We start from the raw sequence: 25,956 nt of genomic DNA, 5'->3' as shown, positions 1-25,956 counted from the left end.
AATAGAAGCATAGCTTCCAAATCCCGGGCAGTACTAGTTCCCCCCTACTCAGCACTGGTTAGGCCTCATCTGGAGTACTGTGTCCAGTTCTGGGCACCACACTTGAAGAAGGATGCAGACAAACTGGAGAGGGTGCAGAGGAGGGCAACAAAGATGATCAGGGGACTGGAAACAAAGCCCTATGAAGAGAGACTGAAAGAACTGGGCATGTTTAGCCTTGAGAAGAGAAAACTGAGGGGAGATATGATAGCACTCTTCAAGTACTTGAAGGGTTGTCACAGAGAAGAAGGCCAGGATCTCTTCTTGATCATCCCAGAGTGCAGGACACGGAATAATGGGCTCAAGTTACAGGAAGCCAGATTCCGGCTGAACATCAGGAAAAAATTCCTGACCGTAAGAGCAATACGACAATGGAACCAATTACCTGGGGAGGTGGTGGGCTCTCCCACACTGGAGGCCTTCAAGACGAGGCTGGACAGCCATTTGTCAGGGATGCTCTGACTTGGATTCCTGCATTGAGCAGGGGGTTGGACTCGATGGCCTTGTAGGCCCCTTCCAACCCTACTATACTATTCTATGATTCTATGACTAGTATATAACCCAAAACCAATTAATATGATGCTGCATATGGATTTAAGACGGACATACACCTGGCCTCTTTGCATGCTGAATGCCACTGTTAGGACTGCAACATTGCAAAGGCATGGGATAGTGGCCTATAGTCATTCATTCTTCATGATGTGATGGACTTTTTTCATTAGATGCTCATTACATTTGTGTGACCACACCCCAGGCAGTGTTCTGAATTGCAATGTCCTACTAGATCATGAAATAATCAGTTTCCCTGCAACTTTACATAGCTGTGAGAGTGTTTGGAAAGTGTGATAGCCCTGAAATGTGAGTGTCTCCTTGATGGGAGACGCTCAGATTTCACACAGGAAATTAGCAACAAGTGCACATTTCTGCAATATAAACTGATTGGGAGGAATCCAGACTTAGTCATAATTAGAAAAGACCCATAGATATCAATGGGACTTAAGATAGTCATGACTAATGTAAGTCCCACTGGTTGCAATGGGTCTACTCCAGGTATGGCTAAGTCTGGATCCAATTCATTGTCAGGAGATTTAGGGCATTTCTCCATAAGGCTTTTATTGTGCACTCATGATTGGTCACTCACATTGTTTTGTGGGTCCTTTACAGAATTTCGTCAACCTCCAGGGCCCCTCCTGTGCTTTCTGGCCATTATAGCGGTGTTATTCTCAACAAGGAAAACCCAATAAGAGATCTTATCCCACTTTGAAGCGGGATAAATTTCCAGTGAACTTCTGGAACCCCACTCTGTCACAGAGTCATCTAGTGGTTGTATAAGTAAACATATAGAACTTGCCCAGAAAGAAAATCCCCAGGAAAAGCCACATGTAAAGGAGGCGATCTTAATCCCACAAGGAATCTGGAAGCAGAACTTCTGATAAGGGTGCGGGATTTTAACCTTGTGTGGAGAAGCTCTTAATCTAGGAATTCCCAAGGTTTTGTCAACACTTCTGAGAACTAAGCAAGTTCTCTGGGGATATATACAATACGTATGAAGAGGAAAAAGTGGTCAGCAGATCACAGAGCACAAATGCTCTTTGCTAAACAAGAACTATCTGGGTGGTGAAGTGAGTATCCTACACAGGTACTACTGGTTTAATTATGGGCTTGCTGAAAAGCAGTGTGTCAAATGGCAGGCCTTTTTTCTGAATATAAATTTTCTGGCTCAGGGAGTTCAGGAAGTTAAACAAATGTTTCCCTTCAGGAGTTGGTGTTTTGTTTTGTTTTTTAAGTACAGGTGCTCTCTTCAAAACAGAAAAAAAGTACTAGAGACCCATGTTGGGTGCGCCAAAGCTGAAGTTTTAATTTTAAAGCTCCCATTATTATTGGAGTTACTCGTACTGGACCGAGTATGGTGAGAACAAGAAATACAGCATGACAGCCCTTTACTTGAAAAGTGCTATCATATCCCCCTTCAGTCTTCTCTTCTGATTCTAAACATACCCAGTTCCCTCAATCTTTACTTGGAGGCATGGGCATCCACAGGAATTTTGCCGTGTGTGTGTGATTGTAATTCACATGCATAGCATGCACTGCTAGAATACACCTGCACATTTTCCTTGTGTGTCTGTGCATTATTTGTTGCTTAGAGTCATATTCCATGACATTTATCAGCCTACACAGAGCGGCAGAAAACCCTGGGAATTTGATGGACTAATGCAGAAGAATATTCTAGTTAAGCTTCAGACAAGAGTCATACATCAACGGGAGAGTCACACAGGTGTCATACATCAATATGAGAGTTGGAGTGCCTGGTTTTAAAGGAGAACATAGATATAGTGGGCATATTTGAAAGCAGGTAGACTGGAGAAAACCAGTGGGATACAGTCATCTGTGGATAGAAACTCTGTAGGAAGGACAAGGAAAGGTGTACTGGAGGTGGTGTCACTCTGTACATTAAAGAAGGCATAGTATCAAGCAGACTAGAAGCCCTAAAAGGGGCAGACTCATCCTCAGGAGGGCTGTGGGTGACAATTCCAGGTTCCAAAAAGTAAGTTAGTACTGGGGACAGGCAACCCAATATTAATCTCTGGCTTTGTTAATATAAGGACTGTCATGTTTCTCTGCACTTCTGCTTTATGCTGCCTCAGGGACCTGTGTGTGAAACCAAAGGTAAGAGGCTGGCCTTAGCATTCTTGGAAGTGGAGGTCAACTATTACTTCTCCTTCCTAAACTGCATTGCAAGGTGTAACCTGATACCCGTAACACCTACTACTGACTAATGCATTCAGACTGCAAATCTCCCTTTTGAGACTTCTGTTGTTTCTCAGTAGGTAGACCTGGAGCATTTCTGCATGAGGCATTTATTGTGTGCTTGTGATTCCTCACTCACGGTAATTTGCAGGTGCTTTACAAACTCAGAAAATTGTTTTATTAAGGGCTAAATTAGAAAGATCATGAACTTCTGCCTTTGCTCCTGCCTTTGCTATTGTAGGTAGACACACTATTGTCCAATCTGAGCTACACTAACATTCTGGATTTCTGAACTGGTTTTTTGAGTCATCAATCGCTTCCCATCAGGAAAGACCCTTCAAAAGGCTTTATACGGACCAGGAAGTTCCTTCTCCAGACAGTGGGTGTCTGCCATGTCTGCCAGTCAACCATTGTTATGACTTCATTCATTGGCCAAAAACCATGAAAGGCAGGAGCAGGCTATTTTTGCTTACAGAATAAATGGGCAGAATAGTTGCTGTGCATTTTGCCTCATCTCTCAGGTTCTACAAGGGCTAGAGAGTTGCCTTAAAAAAAAAAATTAAAGTTAGGAATCTGATGTATATGGCTCATCTGGGGGGGGGGGCAACTGCCCCTTCTTGTGGATGCCCTGCTTGTTGGACTTGGTTTCTAGTCCCCCTTAATCTTTGTTGCCCTTCTCTGAACTCATTCCAGTTTATCTGAATCCTTTTTAAAGTGTGGTGTCTAGAAATGGACGCAGTATTCAAAGTGAGGTTTGAGTAGTGCAGAATAGAATAGGACAATTACTAATCAACAACCAAGAGTTAACCATGGAAGCAAAACTTTAATCCACCACCGAAGCTTGTTTACACACATTCCTCTTAGATGGAACAATCACTGGCTATTTTGTGCCTCTCTTCAGGAACCACACATTCATCTCAAAAAGTGGGATGTAATGCAGCAAGAGGAAGAGAGAGTGTAGATTCCTCCAGCCCCATGCTGTGTGGTACTGCCCTCTGCCTGCATGAGGCAACATCCATGCACAAATCTGTTTTGGGACAAGGCCTGAACCAAAAATCTAATTAACATAATCTGCCCTTTCCCTTCTTGGTTCTCAGCCCATCAAGCCAAGGAGTCATCAGCATAGACCAATAACTAGTCCTGCAAATTCCCAGTAGAAAATAACCGTGAAATTTAGCTGGTGCCTTGTGCCTCCATCAGACTGTCTCTTTCCCAACCCACCAGCCCTGGAACAGATTTGCAATGTTATTAGTGTAGGCCATGTTTGTTTTAAAAACAAGTGAACTTTTAATTGAACAAACATATGCACCATGCTTTCTTCTTTCTAAAAGCAAACTGCCTCCTGACTGAAGCATGCGATGGGGCCAGACTGACGAAAGAATCGGCATTGGAATTATGATACGGTTGTCTGTTTTGGGGCATTGCAAAAAGCTGGAAGAAACATGGGTCATTCTTCAGGAGAAAACAAAATGGCAAAAACTGTAGTTGTGTAATGTAACAATGTCCAGCGGGGTAGTTGGATTAGTGGGGTTTGCAGCAAAACAAATAACGAAGCCTGAAGCACCTTGAAGACTAATACCTGATGCTTCTGCAGCTGATGGACTCTAGTCTACAAAATGTTTACCACACAACAGGTTTCTTTTTTTAGTCTTTTAAAGTGTTACAATAGTCATTGTTCACTGCTGTAATATATCGCCAAAGCCCGCTAGTGCCACTGTGTGGTCCATTCCGGAACTTCATTTCCTTGACACAGATTGACAATGATAAATAACAGCCTTCCCTAACCTGGTGTCCTGCAGATGTGTTGGAGCCTTTCTACATGAGGCTTTTATTGTGTGCTCCTGATTGCTCACTCATGGTAGTCTGCAGGTCTTTTACATGATGTCGTCATCTTCAAGGCCTTCTCCTGTGGTTTGCAACCATTTTAGCGTGTTTTCTAATGAGGAAAGTGTGGTATTATGGCAGAATGAGAATCTTGTGGAGTTGTGGAAATCTGTTATTCCACAGCGCCATGTAGTGGTTATATAATGAAACATATAGAAAGGCAGAGAAAGGAAATGCCTGGAAAAAAAGTGCATGTAAAGGAGCCAGCCTTAATCCCCCAGAGAAACCTGAAGCAGACTCCTTGGTAAAGGTGTGAGATAAAAGCCTCATGTAGAAATGTCCTTGGACTGCAACTCCCATAATTCCAAGCCAGCATGGCCCTTCCCATTTGCAGTATATCTGCAAGAATGTCTGGCTCCCAATTTTTAAACCACAACAATAAGGCTTCTACTCCCACTCACTCTAAATTAGGATGCTTAAAATGAAGAATGCTGAGGGAGAAACCAGGAGTGGTTATTTTGTCTGATTTCTCCAATTCCCCCCCAAAATTCTTGCTCTGAAATATGTGCTCAGAGGCACACTGTTTCTTGATCCCCCCCTCCCCCACACTACTATTTTGACCTGACTCTAGTGGGTGGACCTTGAGTTTCTAGTAAAAAAAAAACCAAAATAGATCCCAGAAACCTGACATCTGCCCTCTATCTATCTATCTATCTATCTATCTATCTATCTATCATTATTTTTAGGCCGCCTTTAAGGGTGGAACCCTTAATTATAGCTTTTGTGATACAGCTATAGCGATAGCCATGTATTTGTATAGCAATAGAAGGCTGCCAACCCCAAACCTGAGCATTTTAGAGCTATATATCCGGGGGTGGGGGGACATAATGTCCTGGGGAATGAGAAAGGAAAAAAGTGTCCTTCCCTCTTCCTCTTGCAATGCTCCTCTACAGTGGAGGCAGGTGGCTCCTGTTTCAGTGGGGCTGTGAATCCACTCTGGGTTTCAGTCAGAACCAGCCAGAACTCTAAAGGAGCTATCCAAGGTGCTGAACACTAACCCCAAACTGAGTTCAGCACATTGAATAGCTCCTTTACAGTTCTGACTGGTTCTGACTGAAACCCAGAGAAGATGCGCCACCATAGGAGCCACCAGCCTCCACTGCCCCTCTGTAGTGCAGGAGAGAGTTTAATACATCCTCTCAATCCTAATCTCCCCCCCTCCAGGATAGTTACTATAAAGCAGAGGTGTTGAACCTCTTTCAGCCCAAGGGCTGGATTCACTTTTGGAGATGCTCTCAGGGGCCACATTCCAGTGGCGGGCACGGCTGAAGGCAAACATGCCAACCTTTTTTAGTGTAAGGGCCCAATCCTATGCATGTTTAGACAGAAAAAAAGTCCTACAGCTCCCAAGGCTGGCGAATTCTGGGAATTATAGGACTTCTTTCTGTATAAACATGCATAGGATTGGGCCCTAAAGCTCTTAATGCCAGTAATTATATCTGGGGAGAGGATTTTCCACCTTTCAGAATGGAGGAAGATCTGCACAGCATCTGTGAAACCTCCAAACAGTCAGGTGGTGGGGCTACCTGGGAAACCTAGGAGGGCTGGATTTGCCTGCAGGCCTGAGGTTCAATACCCCTGCTATGAGATGTCAGGAGCTTGAACACTGTTGTGTGTGTGAAGTCCCTCTCTTCCCTTGCCCTCCATTTTCCTTCAGGGGGCAGGAGGGGGAGGCTGTTTTCAGCAGACACAGGAACATTTGCCTGAACTCATGAAGCTAAAAGTGGGGATAGGGCATAGGGGTGTGCACACTAGCCTCTCCCCCAACGTCCCACCCCAGATCTTCGACCATTTCAGGCGAATGTCCTGAGGGGTCTTCCACATGGACTTGGCAGACTGCACTTAGAAGTGGCTGTGCAACTAGGAACCCCGCCTTATCAGTGTTCTGAGGGCGTTCACCCGAACATGCATAGAAGCCTCCTCCAGAGCTTTCCAGGGAGCACATGGAAGTCTGAAGAGGACCCTCCGCATGTGGTGGGCCTTGCATGTGCACCTGCACCCCCTACTCACTTGTAGCTCTCAAATGCCTAAACAGGCTTGTGAGCCTGCCTTCTGGATTCCGTGGACATTCTCTTTTTCTCTGGGTTCCACTGCCCTAAGCTCTCTATAAACTACAGGTTCTTGGTCAGTCGTTTTTGTGGTTATTTTTTAACTTTTCTTTTAAGTTTACCAACTTTATACTTCTGCATACCTAGGGACCCCTTCATGGATCACTGCCTTGTTGTGGCGAAGGGGCTTGCATAACTCAGTGAAGCCGTAAGCTATGCCGTGCAGGGCCACCCAACCCAAGACAGATGGGTCATGGCGGAGAGTTCTGACAAAATGTGGTCCGCTGGAGAAGGAAATGGCAACCCACTCCAGTATTCCTGCCAAGAAAACCCCATGGAACGTTGTTGTTGTTCAGTCGTTCAGTCGTGTCCGACTCTTCATGACCCCATGGACCATAGCACGCCAGGCCTTCCTGTCCTGCATTCTCTCCCGGAGTGTGCTCAAGTTCATATTCATTGCATCGGTGATGCTATCTAGCCATCTCATCCTCTGCCGTCCCCTTCTCCTTTTGCCTTCAGTCTTTCCCAGCATCAGGGTCTTTTCCAGAGAGTTTTCTCTTCGCATTACGTGGCCAAAACATTTGAGCTTCAGCTTCAGTATCTGTCCTTCCGACGAGCACTCAGGGTTGATTTCCTTTAGGATGGACTGATTTGACCTCCTTGCAGTCCAGGGGACTCATAACAGTCTTCTCCAGCACCACAGTTCGAAAGCATCAATTCTTCGGCGCTCAGCCTTCCTTATAGTCCAGCTCTCACAGCCATACATTACTACTGGGAAAACCATAGCTTTGATTAGACGGACCTTTGTCGGCAAGGTGATGTCCCTGCTTCTTACTATGCTGTCTAGGTTTGCCATAGCTTTCCTCCCAAGGAGCAAGCGTCTTTTAATTTCATGGCTACAGTCACCATCTGCGGTGATCTTGGAGCCCAAGAAAGTAAAATCTGTCACTGCTTCCATTTCTTCCCCTTCTATATGCCAGGAAGTGATAGGGCCAGATGCCATGATCTTCGTTTTTTTAATGTTGAGTTTCAAACCAGCTTTTGCACTCTCCTCTTTCACCCTCCACAAGAGGCTCTTGAGATCCTCTTCGCTTTCTGCCATTAGGGTGGTATCGTCTGCATATCAGAGGTTGTTGATAATTCTCCCAGCAATCTTAATTCCGACCTGTGATTCATCCAAGCCGGCGTTTCTCATGATGTACTCTGCATATAAGTTAAATAAGCAGGGCGACAATATGCAGCCTTGTCATACTCCTTTCCCAATTTTGAACCACTCGGTTGTTCCATGTCTGGTTCTTACTGTTGCTTCTTGACCCTCGTACAGGTTTCTCAGGAGACAGGTAAGGTGGTCTGGTACTCCCATCACTTTAAGAGTTTGCCACAGTTTGTTGTGATCCACACAATCAAAGGCTTTAGCGTAGTCAATGAAGCAGAAATAGACGTTTTTCTGGAATTCTCTTGCTTTCTCCATGATCCAGCGAAAGTTGGCGATTTGGTCTCTAGTTCCTCTGCCTCTTCGAAACCCAGCTTGTACTTCCGGTAGTTCTCGGTTCGCATACTGCTGAAGCCTAGCTTGTAGGATTTTGAGCATCACCTTGCTGGCATGTGAAATGAGCGCAATTGTGCGGTAGTTTGAACACTCTTTGGCATTGCCCTTCTTTGTAATTGGAATGTAAACTGACCTTTTCCAGTCTTGCGGCCATTGTTGAGTGTTCCAAATGTGTTGGCATATTGAATGCAGCACTTTAACAGCATCACCTTTTAGGATTTTAAATAGCTCAGCTGGAATACTGTCATCTCCACTAGCTTTGTTGTTAGTAATGCTTCCTAAGGCCCACTTGACTTCACTCTCGAGGATGTCCGGCTCAAGTTCAGTGACCGCACTATCATGGCTATCAGGGACATTCAGATCTTTCCTGTATAGTTCTTCTGTGTATTCTTTCCACCTCTTCTTAATGTCATCTGCTTCTGTTAGGTCCCTGCCTTCTTTGTCCTTTATCATGCCCGTCTTTGCACAAAACGTTCCCTTGAGATCTCCGATTTTCTTGAAGAGATCCCTAGTCTTTCACATTCTGTTGTTTTCCTCGATTTCTTTGCATTGTTCATTTAAGAAGGCCTTCTTGTCTCTCCTTGCTATTCTCTGGAACTCTGCATTCAGTTGGATATATCTTCCTCTTTCTCCCTTGCTTTTCGCTTCCCTTCTTTCGTCAGCTACTTGTAAAGCTTCATCAGACAGCCACTTGGCTTTCTTGCATTTCTTTTTCTTTGGGATGGATTGAGTTGCTGCCTCCTGAACAATGTGACGGACCTCCGTCCATGTTCCTCAGGCACTCTGTCTATCAGGTCTAATCCCTTAAATCTATTCTTCACCTCCACTGTATATTCATAAGGGATATGATTTAGGTCATACCTGATTGGTTTAGTGGTTTTCCCTACATTCTTCAAATTAAGCCGAAATTTTGCAACAAGAAGCTCACAATCTGAGCCACAGTCAGCTCCAGGTCTTGTTTTTACTGACTGTATAGTGCTTCTCCATCTTTGGCTGCAAAGGACATAATCAATCTGACTTCGATATTGACCATCTGGTGATGTCCATGTGTAGAGTTGCCTCTTGTGCTGTTGGAAAAGAGTGTTTGCTATGATCAGCAGGTTCTCTTGGCAAAACTCTATTAGCTTTTGTCCTGCTTCATTTTGTACACCAAGGCCATGCCTGCCTGTTATCCCAGTGATTTCTTGACTTCCTACTTTAGCATTCCAATCTCCTATGATGAAGAGGACATCTTTTTTTGGTGTTAGTTCTAAAAGGTGTTGTAGGTCTTCATAGAACCCATCAACCTCAGCTTCTTCGGCATCAGTGGTTGGGGCATAGACTTGAATTACTGTGATGTTGAATGGTTTGCCTTGGATTTGTACTGAGATCATTCTATCATTTTTAAGATGGTACCCCAGTACTGCTTTTCCCACCCTTTTGTTGACTATGAGTGCTACTCCATTTCTTCTAAGGGATTCTTGCCCACAGTAGTAGATATGGTCACCTGAATTAAATTCGCCCATGCCTGTCCATTTTAGTTCGCTGATTCCCAAGATGTCGATGTTTAGTCTTGCCATCTCATGTTTGACCACCTCCAGCTTACCTTGATTCATTGATCTGACATTCCAGGTTCCTAAATAATATTGTTCTTTACAGCATCGGATTTTCTTTTCACCACCAGACACATCCACAGCTGAGTGTCCTTTCGGGTTTGGCCCAGCCGCTTCACTCTTTCTGGTGCTACTTGGAAATACCCTCTGCTCTTCCCCAGTAGTATATTGGACACCTTCCGACCTGAGGGGCTCATCTTCCGGCGTCATCTCTTTTAGCCTTGTGATACATTCCATGGGGTTTTCTTGGCAAGAATACTGGAGTGGGTTGCCATTTCCTTCTCCAGTGGACCACATTTTGTCAGAACTCTCTGCCATGACCTGTCTGTCTTGGGTGGCCCTGCACGGCATAGCTTATGGCTTCACTGAGTTACGCAAGCCCCTTCGCCACAACAAGGCAGTGATCCATGAAGAGGCCATGGAACGTATCACAAGGCTAATCTCACTGGAAAAGACCCTGATGCTGGGAAAGACTGAAGGCAAAAGGAGAAGGGGAAGGTGGAGGATGAGATGGCTAGATAGCATCACTGATGCAATGAATATGAACTTGAGCACACTCCGGGAGAGAGCGGAGGACAGGAAGGCCTGGTGTGCTATTGTCCACGGGGCCACGAAGAGTCAGACATGACTTAATGACTGAACAACAACATACCTAGGGAGCCCCCAAGCATGTAGAAACCACTCCCTTATTTTTGCATAGCCCCGTTTTACTTCCAAACTTCTCGGTACTTAACCACCTGAGTTTGCTATTAGAAGGAATACATAGACCTGCAACAAAATGTTGCAGTGCATTCCCCCCTCCTAATAGGAGAGCTCTTGTCCAAAGTTGCAGCTAGCTTCTGCCAGACCCTCCACTTCTCTCCAGTTTTCTTTTCCCTGTGATGCTCAACATTCCATGGCTACTGAGCATGCTCCGTCCTCATTGGGTTGGAGTAGGGGTTTTGCCTCATTAGATGGGTTTTAAGGGATTTTTTTGCACTTCTGCAGAACCTGGGATTTCCCCCATCACACCAATACTTCTATCTTGTGTCTCAGTGGCCCTTGGCTCCCATTTGTTGGCACTCCCCAGCTCAGTTTGCTATTAGAGGGAGTGAGGATACCGCTCTGCTTCTGTAGTCTCATAAACTATGATTTTCATAAACACTCAACCAATGCAGGCCTTAGGGTAGCAACATTTTACAGCTCTCACGATCTCTCTCGTGTTTCCAGTACCTTGCAGCATGTGAAAGAGCGGTATGATCTCATTCCTGATTTTGTTTACTAACCTAACATTACCAATTGTCAAAGGAAGATTGGATAGAAAAGACTGGCTGTAATCATTCAAACCTGAGCTAAATGGTCAAAACCACACGCCTCCCGTGCTCATTTTTAAAAATAACAGTGGAAGGCAGCCAAAACCAGCAGCCTTTGAGAGCCATATAGTCTATCAATCTTCGTAGTTATGTTGGTTTCTTAGAAACAAGAAAACAAGATCAGGTCAGGAGATCTCTCTATGGGACTAATTAGTGTTCAAAATAGCAGAAGTGAGCTGATTAACATAAGGCTGAAGATGATTTAAGAACCATAGACCTAGCAAGCTACTTCATTAACATTTTCTTCTTGATATTTTCCCATTCCTTTTCATTAAATTTGCCACTGCCTTATTTTTTCTTCATCTATTATTCCAGAATTTATTTATTTTAAAGACTTTTAACCTGTTTTTCAGGGCACACTGTCCTCATAAGGCGACTTACAATATTGCAAAAACATTACCATACAACTACAATTCAACACACACACACACACGCAGCTACAGCTAATAATTTAAAATACCAAATGAAGATTGGAATAAATATGTCTTGAAGGATTTTTTAAAGCTAGCAGTGATGAAGCAATAAATATGTCCCTAGGGAGGGAGTTCAAAAGGAATGGGGGCCACCACTGAGAAAGCCTTATCCCTAGTACCCACCAACCTACTGGCTCTTGTTGGTGGGCCAGAGTAGAGCCTCTGATCTTAATGCCTGGGCAGAACCATACAGGTGGGGGTGGGAGGGTTCCCCCTGGAAACAGTAGGTTAGGGTGCTTACTTGCAAGTTGTCCACTGTATGAATAAGCACCTTAGCCCATTCTTTCAAGTGATAGAGTGAAGCCCCCCCGCCCCCAGCTCAATATTAGGGTATAATGCAGAGGAAATGATTTCAAGCTCATATCCCTCTGGCTAAGTTGCAACCCAGTTGAATATCATGTTGGCTCCACCATTAAAGTCCTGAGTGACTAATAAAGTTGTCCGTATTGCAAAAGGTCTGGCCGCCTCTTCCATTCCCTGAAGCAACAACGCCTCGGGCCCTTTTCAAATTGGCAAGAGGCATTCTGGGTTAGAAGAAAGAGCAAATTTTCAAGCAAGTAAGTTACAAAGAAAATAATTTTATTAAAATTTTCATTTACTGAAGGAAAGAAATCCAGAATTTAAGGGCTCAGAAAGCAATGGCTGTTTGCAGAAAGGAAAATAAAACAAAGGGTGGAACTAACAGGGGTGTGTGTGTGTGTGGAGAAACCTGCCAAATGCAGGTGATGAGCAATCTCCTGCCCTGTCCCTTCGCTTAAAAGCACAATTGCATTTTGCTGAGGCTGAGTATGCTTAGGCAGTTCCACACTTAAGACATCTGGCCCTTGGGAATAGCTGCTAGCTTCCCCCAAAGGGAAAACTTTTCATTGCCCCAGCGCTCCCCCTCTTCATTTTGCTGGTGCCTGTTGACCTCAGGCAGCAGCGGCTTACATCCAAGCAAAAAAGTAAAACAAATCCTTATACACATACACTTTTAAAAACAAAACCTTACAATACCACAAAAGAAAAAGCAGCAACGTTAAGTATTCACTGCTGTTTCACCCAACTTCGCAGTGGAGAGTGTTCAGCAGATGGGAGTTATATAAATTTTCATTCTGAGTACTGGATATGAATAAGTCAAATTGACTTCACAGGACAACCTTCCACCTGTTGCCCTACAGGCAGAGGCAGAGAGAGAGAAAGAGAGAGAGAGAGAGAGAGAGAGATATGGCTGATCAGCTAGAACAGGGGTGGGCAACTTGAGGCTCTTCAGAAGTTGCTGGACTGCAACTTCCACCTGCCCTAGCCAGTACAGCCTATGGTAAGAGATCATGGAAGTCGCAGTCCAACAACATCTGGAGGGCTACAAGTTGCCCACCCCTAATCTACCTTGAGAGCCCTTTTCCCAAGGGTCATCCACACACAGACAAACATGTGGAGGACAGAGTGAGGCCATGAAGGGGCCCCAATCGTGTGGAGCACTTATGCACATGCAAATGTTCATGCGTAGGGTTCCCCTTTCAGATATCCAGACTCAATGCAGAGAAGTGACAGAGCGGGGCCAGCCCAGCCTGCCACGCCAGGGGCAGGGCCCAGAGGTGCAGCCTTGCTCCACCTTCCATGTGTGTTTGCCTGTGTGCAGAGGACACTTTTAAAAAAAGGCTGGAGTTTTGTTTCAAGCATCTGTTATTATAATATAGATCAGTGCTCTGGAGTGAATATAAATTATCAGATGCAAGGAACTATGAGGCTACATCAGATTCCAAGGTGCATATATATGTGGAAGAGAAAAGTTAAAAACCTGTCATAGTGAGCAGCAGCAAGCAGACTATGCCTTGCCTTGTGATCAACAATGTCAAAATATCAAAATTATTAACAGGCATAGCCTTATGTATTCTATGTATTGACATCTAGAATGGGTGGTCACAGAGAAGCTGGAACATGCTCTCCTTCCCCCCGTTCATCTCTAGTTCAAATTCATCCTGACTTGTCTATTACCTCCCGAAAAGCACAGTCTTCCACCTTCTGTGATTCTCCTTCTTTCTGAAGCTCTTGTAAAAAACAAAACAAAACTGGCTATGAGAAAGGATCAGTAAGTGGCACCAGTTCAGTAAAGGAACAGGTTGTATTGCTCATAGTTGAAGAATTATTTTTTTACACACTGCTCCCCAACAATCATGGTGTACTTGCAGACAAGCTAGAAAACCAAGAGCATCATTTTTCCAGTCACATTTTGGTTCTAAAAAATAAATACATATGGGTGAAACACTAAAAAAAAATCACTCATAAGAGTCATTTAACATTAAAAGCAGAAATGGCAACCTCAGAGGTAGGAATAATGGGGGAAATGTAAAAAAGAATGACTGCAGAACCAGATTCTCAATAATGCAGGAACACGAAAGGCAGCTGAAACCTCTTACATGTGTTTAAAACTAGATAGTTTTAACAACAGCCAGGATGTTGTGGGCATACCATGATGGCATTATTCTAGTTACTTAAGATGCACTGGTGTGCTGATAACCCCACCATCTGTTTCATGCCAGGGGACTAACTTCTATTCCATGTGTATCACTTGAAGGACTGCCATGTGCAGCCCTTAGTTCACATCGATAAAGCCATGGGGACCTGAACAAGACTCTCAGAGGTACTGCGGCGTTTGAACCACTCAGACCCTTGCATAGGGAGGGTGGCTTTACGGTGGCCCAGTTTCTGAGAGAGAGAAAAAGTGAGAAAGGTAGGAATAGGCAAAAATCCCATGACACAGAAAAGAAATGCAGACTTCAATGGGTTTGTGGGAGGATGAATTCCATACCAAATCAAACTGTAGCTCCTTCAATAGGTACAGCAAGTCCTTATATTTAAAATCACTCCCCCCCCCCAAGAACTAAGGCAAATATCAACGAAGGGAGCCATCAGTGTATTATCACAAACGGAAGGGGACTAAGCTTGCTCTTCTTCAGGAGCTGTCACATACTCAGGACAATTGCTAGGGCTAGTAAAACGGCTAGAGCTTGACAATCTAAGAGCAGGGAACACGGACGCGGAAATCCTTCAGCCATAGGCCTTTTCCCCCCGAAAGCATCATCAACAATACATAAAACCGTCCTGCTCCCAGAAGTGGAGGGCAGCTCTTCAGAATCAAATGGGCTTTGTGGTGCTGTTGTAAACCAGATGCTCCGTGTCCTCAGTGGTGGAGAGAACGGAAGAGAGAGTGGAGTTGGCTGCAGTAGGTGGCTGGCGTCGCCGGCGGTAAGTCTTCTTATTCTTCAGGAAGAAGTAGCCGAGGACTGCCAATACTACCATGATGCACACGCCAAGGAGCACTGCAGTGGCCACTTCAAAAGAGCCTACGAGAAATGGAAAAAGATTTTAAGGCCGAAGTAGCAGTCTTGCTGAACAACAAAGAAGGAAAAATCAAGGAGGAGGTGCTGTCAAAATAATGTGTTTACACCAAAGTCTGGAGTAGCCCAAGATTTGAGACATCCCTGGTTATTTTGCTATGTGTGACCCTCCCACTCAAATGGACACACCTTTTCTCCCTTCCATTTGCTGCTTCGGACCCTGGCTAGGTATCCGAGGCAAAATGCAAGCTCCAATCCAGAATCTGTTGCGATGCATAGATTCCAAGATGCACCCTCTCTTTGTGAGGGTGCCTAGCCAGCTCTGAAACAGTGAGCAATGTACAATTGTGTGGGTCTGGTTCCCAGACAGCTGATAGATCAAAATCAACCCAAGTTAAACTGCAGGCCATTTAGAGACCTCAGTGAATTGAGCTTATAATGTGGCATCCACAAGTGCACACACGTTTTGTAATACCAATGGCAAATAAATTGTTTGTGTTGGACAGTGAAGTTCCTGGGGAAAATACTCCTAATAATTTTAACTTGGAAACCCAGAAGTGGACATCCTTGAATATTAAGAATCCAAAACTTCACTAGCACTTAAAATCAGGTATATGTGATAGATTTTACTACAGAAAGAAGCTCTTCTCAGTAATACAACACAATTACCCTTTTCTTTTGGAATACCCTCTTTGCTTGAAATATCAAACTCAGAGAGGACGTATCAGCTTGATCACAAGGGCTGCATTTGGACATCATGGTAAGACACAGTTTATCTTTACAGGAATGACTCCAGCCTCCCCTCAGTCTCAAGTGCTCCACCCTCCTCTCCTCTCTCCTCATGGGTCCATGAGGAAGAGTTCAGAAGCTTTTGCCTCCATTTTTCAATAACTGTAGCTTGTTCTGTCATCTGAACCCAACAAACTGGGGTTAATACTAATAATGGCTTGTCTGAAACAAGCCAATTTCAAACTAAGTTGTTTTGTTTCAACCATCATAGTTAAGATTAACCACAAGTTAAGGTTTGGACAACATGCTATACTGCAGGTCATCTAAAATTGAAGCGGAAGCTTCCTGGGCAATATCCAGTGGGGCTGCGCCGCCGCCACGGGTTCCATTGCACTAGCGGGAGCTACCACTTGCACCACAGGGCTTTCGCACTTCTACAAATAACCCTGGAAATGAGTGTTTCCAGATTGGGACAGGTCAGCGGAGCTGCCTTCAGCAAGCTCTACTGACTTGCCCGTTCTGGAAACCTGTGTTTCTGCTCATTTCAGGCTATTTTTAGAAGCACCAAAGCCCTGTGATGCAAGTGGAGGGTCCTGTGAGTGCACAGGCATAATAGAATACTGCCCCCTATCTCCTCCTCATAGCCATGCCATAGAAGGAGAGGGGAAGGGGAGTGTGGGAGCCCCGTGAGAGGCTAGGCTGGCTCCTGTCACAATAAACCATGGTTTATCATGACATCCTACTGCAGCCATAGCCAAAAGGCACACGCTTCACAGAAGAGTGCATCAAGAGTACAATATTAGAAGTGAAAGTGGACCAAAGGGCATGGTTTCCCCTATAAAGCAGTTTATGTGGCTTTTCCGGAAAATGTTGAACTGAAAAAAATTCCAGTAAATCTTCCACTGCCCTAATTCAATTGAAATCATATTTGACTTATATTGAGAAAAATAAAATGGTCATGTTAATTTTACTTGGGATATTAAAGTCTCAGATGTTTGTCCAATGGTCAAAAGTATTTGAATGGAAATATCCAATTATGGAAAAAATAAAGCACACTTAATGTGGTTTAAGTGTTATATTCAAACACATTCAAACTTTTATTTGGACCTTATTTGGGCGGGTTCCTTATAAATATTTAAAGGCATGATTTTAAAATACAAATGAAGGTACCTGAAAACTGTTAATGTACTAATTTTAGCATGCCTGAAGAGATGTGTACAGAATAATACAAACCTATACATGTTTCCTCAGAAGTGAACCCTACTGAGTTCAATGGGACTTATGCCAAAGGCTGCAAACCTATACACACTTATCTGAGAGTAAGGGAGCAATCCTATGGCCGCTAGACAGCGGCTAGATGGCCATAGGATATCTTGTTTTCCGGGAACTGACCTCGGAGCCTGCATTCTGAGGTTGATTCCCAGAGAACTGGCTTCCCCCCACTTCCACACTGCCGTGGAGGCAGCACAGAACAGTTCCGTGTTCTGCATTTGCAAGAGGAGTGCGGAGTGGCTGGAAAGGGGTGTGGCTGGGGGCGTTCCAGTGTGGGGAGGGCGGGAATGCCTGTACAACACATCCAATGTGTCGTACAGCAGTCTCCTCTCCCACTCAGCCCTCCCAGGGCTAGCCAGCTGCAATCACCGTCTAGCCAAAAATGCAGGGCAGGAGGAGCGCAGAGGGAATGATCCCCTCCATGCTTCTCCTGCCCTACATTGGATAGGCGGTCGCCTCTGAGTTCGGAGGCAGCTGCCTATCTGAATAGGATTGTGCCCTAAGCCCCATTGAACTCAGTGAGGATTACTTCTGAGTAGACACTGTGGGGCTGCAATGTAAGTATATATATTCTTCTGGGCATAGGCACCTAAAAACAGTTAATTACAACTTTGATTTTAGTTTTGCTTGGAATTGTTGCCCTGTTTGATTTGTATTCATTCACTATGATATTAATTTATGAAACAATGCATTTCTAAAAATGGAAAGTTATACATGGAAAAATATATAGTAGTGGAAAACATTCTATCCTGCATCAGTGATAATGGTGCATATTTTGTTACAACAGAAATATATCACTTCATTTGGGCAGATATGTCAGGACCATTCCCACCCATTCTTCTTTTCCTGAAGTGAAACTTACAGCAGAAATGGAAAGCGCAGGAAGCAGAAACTGAGGAGAAGAGAGTAAACTGGGAGAGTAGCGCTATATGGAGTTCTGTTACATACCTAAACCTTCTCGCTGAAACTCGTGTCCTCTCCATCTCTGGCCAATCACATCTGCCTCTGCAAAGAAGACAAAAACGTGTCCTCTACAGTGAGCTATGATAATCATTCTCTCCCTTCAAGACGAAAGTTAGAGCTAAGCCAATTACATATTCAGAAATAATAATAATAATAATAATAATAATAATAATAATAATAATAATATAGAATCATATGATGGAACTTGGAATAACGGCAGAGACCCTTCAGGCAGACCATTTGATATAGTGCACCTATAACATTTAATACAATAACTCTCTCAAACTGTTTCATAGCTCATATCATATATTTACATCAACAGTTTAGTGAATTGTGCCATGTTCCTATTACCCCCATCTCCTTGAAAGATGATCAAATAATTTAAAAAAAAAAAAGGGGTGGTGGTGGTGGTAGGTGAAACAAGAAAGTGGTGGCACATAGAATCATAGAATAGTAGAGTTGGAAGAGACCTACAAGGCCATCGAGTCCAACCCCCTGCTCAGTGCAGGAATCCAAGTCAGAGCATCCCTGACAGATGGCTGTCCAGCCTCGTCTAGAACGCCTCCAGTGTGGGAGAGCCCACCACCTCCCTAGGTAATTGGTTCCATGGTCATTTTGCTCTAATAGTCAGGAAGCTTTTCCTGATGTTCAGCCGGAATCTGCCTACCTGTACCTTGAGCCCATTATTCCGTGTCCTGCACTCTGGGATGATCGAGAAGAGATCCTGGCCTTCCTCTCTGTGACAACCTTTCAAGGACTTGAAGAGCGCTATCATATCTCCCCTCAGTCTTCTCTTCTCAAGGCTAAACGTGCCCAGTTCTTTCAGTCTCTCCTCATAGGGCTTTGTTTCCAGTCCCCTGATCATCTTTGTTGCCTTCCTCTGAACCCTCTCCAGTTTGTCTGCATCCTTCTTAAAGTGTGGTGCCAAGAACTGGACACAGTACTCCAGATGAGGCCTAAGCAGTGCTGAGTAGAGGGGAACTAGTACTTCCCGGGATTTGGAAGACATGCTTCTATTAATGCAGCCCAAAATAGCATAGCATTAATTCTATTAATGCAGCCCAAAATAGCATTCAAACATAGTTCTCTTTGAAATGCAAAGTTGCACCTGTGAATGTTCAAAGGGATCTCACACAATTAAAAAAAACTTTGCTGAAGGTAGACTGTATTAGACATAAAAGCCACTTGAGAACTATTAGTATTAGTGATGCAAAGACCAATAGTTGTGGGACTTTAACACTTTAGCGCATAACTAGAGGAATCAAATTAATGAATGCCTCAACGTCCTGCCCACAGAAAGCTAAACATGTCAGGAAGACAAGTCCTAACCTAGCCTTACCTTTGACATGCTCACTTTCTTCCCCTTTCTTTTCAATATGGGGGAACATTCAAACCTGCACCATCAACTTGCATTCTAAAATTTTTGGTACCAGCAGGACTGTACTGTGCACTATTTCCGAGTGTGTTATTGGGGTAGCTCTAACTCTTATCTTGAAGGGAGAGAATGGTTATCATAGCAAACTCTAGAGGGCAAATTCTGCATATATGGGCCTCAGGTTCAATTCTTGACATTTCCAGTTAAAAGATCTAAGAAGGGGCTGCTAGTTTGAGGGAGCAAATACCATTATTTGTAGAGCAAGGATTTGATCCAGGGGTAGCTAGTATGGTACTCAACAGATGTTTTGGACTATAGCTCCCATAAACCCTGACCATTGGCCATGCTAGTTGGGGCTTATGGAAGTTGTAGTCAAAGACAACTGGAGGGCACCAGGTTGCCTACACCTGATTTAATCCATGCTAGATAGGATTTTAATATACAGTGACTGAAAGCTAGGAGAGCACTTGGGTCACATAAAATATTCAGGAGAGTGCTGCCTCTTGGGAGCACTCCTGCATCCACACTGGGAAAGCTGGGAATGGGTTCTTCCAGGGAGCCCAATTCAGAACCTGCTGGTAGCCAACAGTTCAATAGTACTGGGCTAAATACAGGGATGTTGGAAGAATCTGGTTTGGGGGTAGAGCTTGGCAAGCTATCACCAGCTCAGCCCCCCAGACTCCGGTTTGCACATCCTTGAGCTTGCATGACGAGTCGGGCAAGCTCGTACTTTTTCGCTGCCCGCCAACATTTCACACTCTCCTTGCAAGGGTTGAGAGCGTGAGGGGTTGGCAGGCAGTGGGGGCGGAAGTCCCGCACCACCCGAGAACAAGAAGTTGGTGTGCAACAACAGGGACTCCTGCAAGCTGCCATTTTGCATAAAAATGGTGGCTAGGACTTTTCTGTAAAGTGCCATTTTGTGCAAGTGGCAGCTGTAACTAGGGCCGTTTACACAAAATTACAGGCATAAATGGTCTAATTACACTATTTATGCCTGTACAGCCTATTTACAGCCGCCATTTTGTGCAAAATTGTGGCCACCGGAGCAGTGGGACACTTCGAGCCACTTGCCCATGGACCGTCTGGCAGCTTGCTGCGCGTAGTGAACAGTCAGGCGGCCAGTGGGGGCCCAGCAAGCAGCGCACAGGGTGGGTGAAGGTGACTTTGCCTATCCCTAGCTAGATGGACCATTGATCTGACTTGGTATTAGATAGCCTCCCATAATGTTAAGAACATAGGAATGCTATCCTGGGTCAGCTGTGCATTCTCTCTCTTAATAGCAACCAGAGATGGATGGATGCCACAGAGAAGTTCATGATAAAGCACCAATATTCGTTGTTCCCAGCATCTGATAGTCAGAGGTATATTCTGTTCAAAGAGATTGGACCTTTGGCTGTCATGGTTACTAAGTTGCCAATTTAGCAATTTTTAAAACCTTCCATACTGGTATAGGCACCACAGGATCCTGGGCCAGTGAACCCATATTCTGCTGGTCTGCATGGTGCCAAGAAGTTATATTGGAGGTAAGAGGAAGAGATGCCACACTTCCTGTCCCCCTCCTAAAGTCCTTCTACTTACTTGTGACACCTTGACAGGATTTCATACATTCTTCCTCCCCCTCAAAGTTATTCTTGTTGCCTTCACAACCTCCGTAGGTGAAACGACCACATCTCTCAGTGAATGGGTTGTAGTACCAGCGAGGTAAACTCTCTTCGCACAGCCCGGTATCTGGCATGTCCACACAATGAACTGCCAAAAGAGAACAAGTGAGGCTCTGGTTAATTATTGTCAGTCGGACACTTGTTATTTGGCCCCTACAGTCATTGTTGCTTGAAGAATTGGCCTTTTGCCTACTTAGCACGCACGCACGCACGCCTGCCTTTCTTTCTTTTCTTTTCTTTTCTTTTCTTTTCTTTTCTTTTCTTTTCTATACTACCCAATAGCCCAAGCTCTCTGGGCAGTTCACAAAAATACACACCACAGTACAAGATCATAAAAACATAATATAAAATCTTTAACATATACAAACTTAAAACTGACCCTTTAAAAACTGACTTGCAGTTGCATTGTTTCACAATAACCAGGGTTCACAACTCCACCCACCACATTTACTGTTGTATGTGTCTCACCCGCCTCTGGCAAATGTGATCAGCCCCAGCCTTCCTTCTGACCTTGAAGCCAGGGACACGGTGGGATAAAATCTCCTCAGCGTTACCGTGTTTCTGAGGTGTTCCAAGTGCCTCAGACACAACAGGCCAAGTAAAAGCCTCAGCCCTCCACTTGAGCTTGGAGGAGGAGAGGGAGTCGGAGACCGTCCCAAAAGTTGTATAGTACTTTGGGAGGTGCTGAGACACATCCTCCATGCCCCTACCAATCCTGCACAGCCTCCCCTTATCTCCAGGCTTAGGAGCTAGAAGGAGAGAGGCAATTGTGACTTCACACGGAGTTTCTGAAGCAGGACAAAACCCCACTCCTTGCAGGAGGGGCCTGGCACTGACAACTTTTCAGGTGGCTAACAAAGCCAGCTAAAAATTTTGGAGCCCTGTCAATAACAGTTAATTTGCTTTTGTAAGAATTTCCGGAGAAGCCAGCCATATGAGTCTGTTGCAGCAAAAACAATAAATTATTTATTATGTTTTTATACTGCCCAGAGAGCTTTGGCTGTGGGGTGGTATAGAAATGTAAATAAGAATAATAATAATAGCTTTGCGGCACCTTAAAGAGCAACAAATTTATTATGGCATATGCTTTCATCCTTCATAAATGTGTTAGTCTTTAAGGTGCCACAAGACTCTTGGTAGTTTTTGTAATTAATGTAAGTATCAAACCTGTTAATAAATAAAATATCTTTATAAAATAGCTAGATTATATAAAATAATAATCAAATAAAGCTAATGCTTTAAAAACATTTATTTATCTATTACATTCCAATACTGCCCAATAGCCCAAGCTCTCTGGGTGGTGGTCTGGGTGGTACTTGACCATTATTTGACCAAATGTTTTGACTGGACAGATGTACAAGCCTAGCATTGATCAAGATTTCATACATATGCATAGTCAAGCACTGCTGGCAATATCTGTTTCCAGGAAGCCTTCCATACAGTTTATTTTTTAACTCTAATTTGAGTAACATATCTGCAATCCAGTTTCAGTTTTATTTGAATGCAGTCACCTTCTTTAACCCCAGTTATATTTGGAGGGATGCACATATAGATTAATAAGGGTGCTACCTTTGCCCAACGTAAAGCCCATTCCATAAAAATTCATGATATACCTACCTTGGCTGGAGGAAACATTGATCATGCGTAATTTATTGAATCCTTCAACATCTGCAAGAAACAAAGGGGTGGATGGGAATGGCTCACACAATTCTTTTTTGCTTGACAGTGCACGGAATTTTCATGAAGGTGGGCATATCCCTATCTATTCTTTAGATTTAGAACATTTCTGCCTTTTTGTTAGTTCCACTTTTTTTTCTCTCTCTCGCCCAGTTCTTTGCCTTTTTCTGTACTTAATTTTTAGAAATATTAGACTGCTATAGATAGGGTTATGTATACAACATGCTTTAAAATCATCATTTTGCAGCCAAACAATACAAATGTTGTGCTAGAGGAGCTGAATTCTGTGCTGAAAATAAATTATGCAAAATGGGGCAAATCTGGATAGTCTCTCTTATTATGCAAAATGTTATTTGACAATTTTACTGTGCTACATAATCATTTTATTCGGGCTTTGCTAGTCACAACAAGGGACTATGCAGGATACTGAACCCACTACTGGAAAGCTTCTCCTCTGGATTCCGCAATTTCAGTGGGCATTGCCCACACGCTCTCCTAAGAACATAGGCCTTTGGTCTGATACATCAGAGCTTTTCCATTCACAATCCTATTTCCCACAGTGGCTAACCAGATGCTGATGTGACGCCCACAACAGGAGATGAGGGCAATCAGTGGTGCTGTCAGGGCACAACTATGAGACAGAAATTCAGGGTGCCACTCAGAAGAATGAGGAGGGGTCCCAATCACAGCTGGATTGGCTTACCACATTTTAAGTTAGTGGAGTAATACACATGACCATCTAATAACACCTCCCCCCCAATACAATCATTAAGTCCAGGGTCTAAAATTACTAAATGCTACTACTGAAGGCAATAGCTTTCTTCGGCTGTTGTTCCCCAGCAACTAGTATTCAGAGGCACACTGTCTCTGATCCCACATGGAGCATAGTCACTGATAGCCTTGTCCTCCATGAATTGGTCTAACTGCCCTTTAAAGCCATCTAAGATGGTGGTCATCACTACATGTTCTGGAAGCAAATGCCATAGTTTAACTATGTGCGGTATGAAACTTATCTTTGCAACTATAGCCAGCTAGATGATTGAATGAAAAAGAAAAAAAACAAAACTTTGAAAGCTGAGGTTTTCAGCAGAGACGTGAAATTTTGAGCCCATGGAAAAAAACTGTTTTTCTTCCAGAAAAATGTGAAATTTTGGAAAGATCGAAAAATAAGCAATCATTATTTTTTAGCGCTCTTTAAGGATCTAAAGTCACTTTGGGCACAATCCTACGCATGTTTAGACAGTAAAAGGTCCATGCTGGCTAGGGAGTGCTGGGAATTGTGGGACTTTTTTCTGTCTAAATGTGCATAGGATTGCATGCTTTGTTGCTTTAAGACAGCCTTCCCCAACCTGGTGCCCTCCAGATATTCTGGACTTCAACTCCCATCAGCCTCAGGCAGCATGGACAATGGTCTAGAATGCTGGGCACTGTAGGCCAAAACATCTAGAGGGCACCAGGTTGGGGAGGACTGCTTTAGGAACATAAAGCACTTTCTGTTTCTGAATGTATTAAATTCTAAAAGAGAAGATTTCATAATCCAAAGCTGCTCAATTTTTCCAATTTTTCAGAAAAAAACAAAAACGGTCCTTGGAAAAAAAAAAAAACAGAAAAAAAGTTTTCCCCCTGAATTTTTCTGGATTTTTTCAGGGCCTTCACATCTCTAGGTTTCAGTAAGCTGAATTTTGTGCATTTTTTCTACCAGATGTGGTAGAAAAACCTAGCCAAGAAGGAAAAGGATTACAGATACAACTGCACAGAAAAATGAATTAGGATAGTGTGAAGGAAGGAAATATCAGACTTTAACTGACAAAGGCCAGTTCACACATGCAAGCTGGCTATTCCCCACCCCCATGAAATCCTCCCAACTCTATCCAAATAGAATCATGTGGAGGAACATCAGCATGGGCCCAACAATGCATAGATAAAACCAGCAATGATTCCAGCTATTGCAGTGGCTAGAAACATACTGCTGGCACTGGGTGAATCTGTGTTTAGTCCTGTTTACATTGATATATACAAAAACAAACATCCCCACCCCACCCCCAGTGTAGGTTGGCTCAGTCTGGGCTCAGTGTAGGCTCAGGTTTCAGGCCTTATAGAGCAGTGCATAAACTAAAGCTCAGAAATACTCATCCCAACTTTGAGAGCTCAGCTTAACATTTATTTATTATATTTATATCCCGCCTTTTTTCCTCCTTAAGAAACCCAAGGCGGCATACATAATCCTCCTCCTCTCCATTATATCCTCACAACAACCAGAGGTAGGTCGGGCTGAGAGCCTGTGACTGGCCCAAGCTTCCATAGCCAAATGGGGACTAGAACCTGGATCTCCCGACTCCCAGTCCAACACTCTAGCCACTACACCACACTGGCTCTCAAGTTTTTTAGTTTTAAAACACACAAAAAAAGAACGGAGCAAAGAACAAAAAAAGAACAAGCCACATCCCTTCCTAAACCAGATACCCAGTGTCAGCCCCTCAACCCCTTGCATCCCCCAGGGGAGCTGTGACCACATCCCTTCCCAAATCGCCTGCCCTTTGTCTGTTGTCCCTTCCAAAGACTCATTGACTATTGTCCTCTCTCCTAGATAGAAAATCTCTCATTAACTACTGTCCTCTCCCCTAAATAGAAAACCTCCACTCCCAGGGGGATCAACTGACCTACATTCCCACTTACTGGACACTAGTACAGAACAGGAGTTCAGCCATAGCCTCCCTTCCTTCTCAAGCAAGGCCTTCTAATCACACTGATTGCAGCAGCAGTTGGGCAAAGCTAATTAGAGCTATATAAGGAGGCAGGCTTGCGAGGGAGCCAGGTCTCTGAGAGTGAGGAGCCCCAATGACAAAGCATCTGAGCCCCACTGACGAAGCGCCAACACACAAGCAAGTTAAGCACCCATGTGAGCTTAGCAGCAGGGCAAGGAGACCAGGGCAGTTGACTCTTCTCTCCCTGCTCAGAGTACATAATTGTAAATAAATAACTATAAATATAAACAAATAACTACAGATTCCCCACCTTCTCCTAGTAAACAACTTAGTTTTCCAGGTCAACAAACCCAATAATAGCAATAATAATAAAAATAGTTATGAAGGTAGAAAGCCAGCAGGGGTGTGGGGGCCATCCACTTTGTTGCACTGAGTGCCACATGTATGACTGTCTGCCAGCTGGACAGAAATCAAGGGTGTGTGCTCGGTGAAATGAGCTTCTGGCTCTTAGAGAACAAGTTTGTTCCCTTGAAGGCAAAGTTGCTGACCTGGAGAAGCTAAGAGAGGCA

At 44.0% G+C, this 25,956-nt stretch overlaps 1 protein-coding gene across 10 annotated transcripts in view; it reads right to left on the bottom strand.

Annotated features, from left to right (window-relative positions):
* Positions 1 to 11,512: 11,512 nt before the first annotated feature.
* The window catches only part of SPINT1 (serine peptidase inhibitor, Kunitz type 1), a 60,676-nt gene continuing 46,232 nt past the window's right edge, over positions 11,513 to 25,956 (bottom strand). For 2 of the 10 annotated variants that reach the window (XR_014789391.1, XR_014789397.1), the window contains 5 exons: positions 22,623 to 22,673; positions 20,923 to 21,093; positions 17,955 to 18,011; positions 13,444 to 15,011; positions 11,513 to 12,914 (listed from right to left, as the gene is read on the bottom strand). Coding sequence is in view for 2 of the 10 variants with exons in the window: in XM_084845624.1 (XP_084701750.1) it covers positions 14,803 to 15,011; positions 17,955 to 18,011; positions 20,923 to 21,093; positions 22,623 to 22,673 (488 nt within the window). In the remaining 8 variants the exon portion in view is untranslated. Of the gene's footprint in view, positions 15,012 to 17,954; positions 18,012 to 20,922; positions 21,094 to 22,622; positions 22,674 to 25,956 lie in introns of all 10 variants that reach the window. The other 8 variants (XR_014789392.1, XR_014789398.1, XR_014789393.1 and 5 more) reach the window with 7 other exon arrangements.

The sequence above is a fragment of the Heloderma suspectum genome, chromosome 1 (genome assembly GCF_057233095.1).
Source record: "Heloderma suspectum isolate Gila_16-S chromosome 1, 16-S_ref, whole genome shotgun sequence".
NCBI classification, from domain to species: Eukaryota; Metazoa; Chordata; class Lepidosauria; order Squamata; family Helodermatidae; genus Heloderma; species Heloderma suspectum.
Note: the sequence above shows the minus strand (reverse complement) of the source record. Positions and strands in the feature narration are given on the sequence as shown.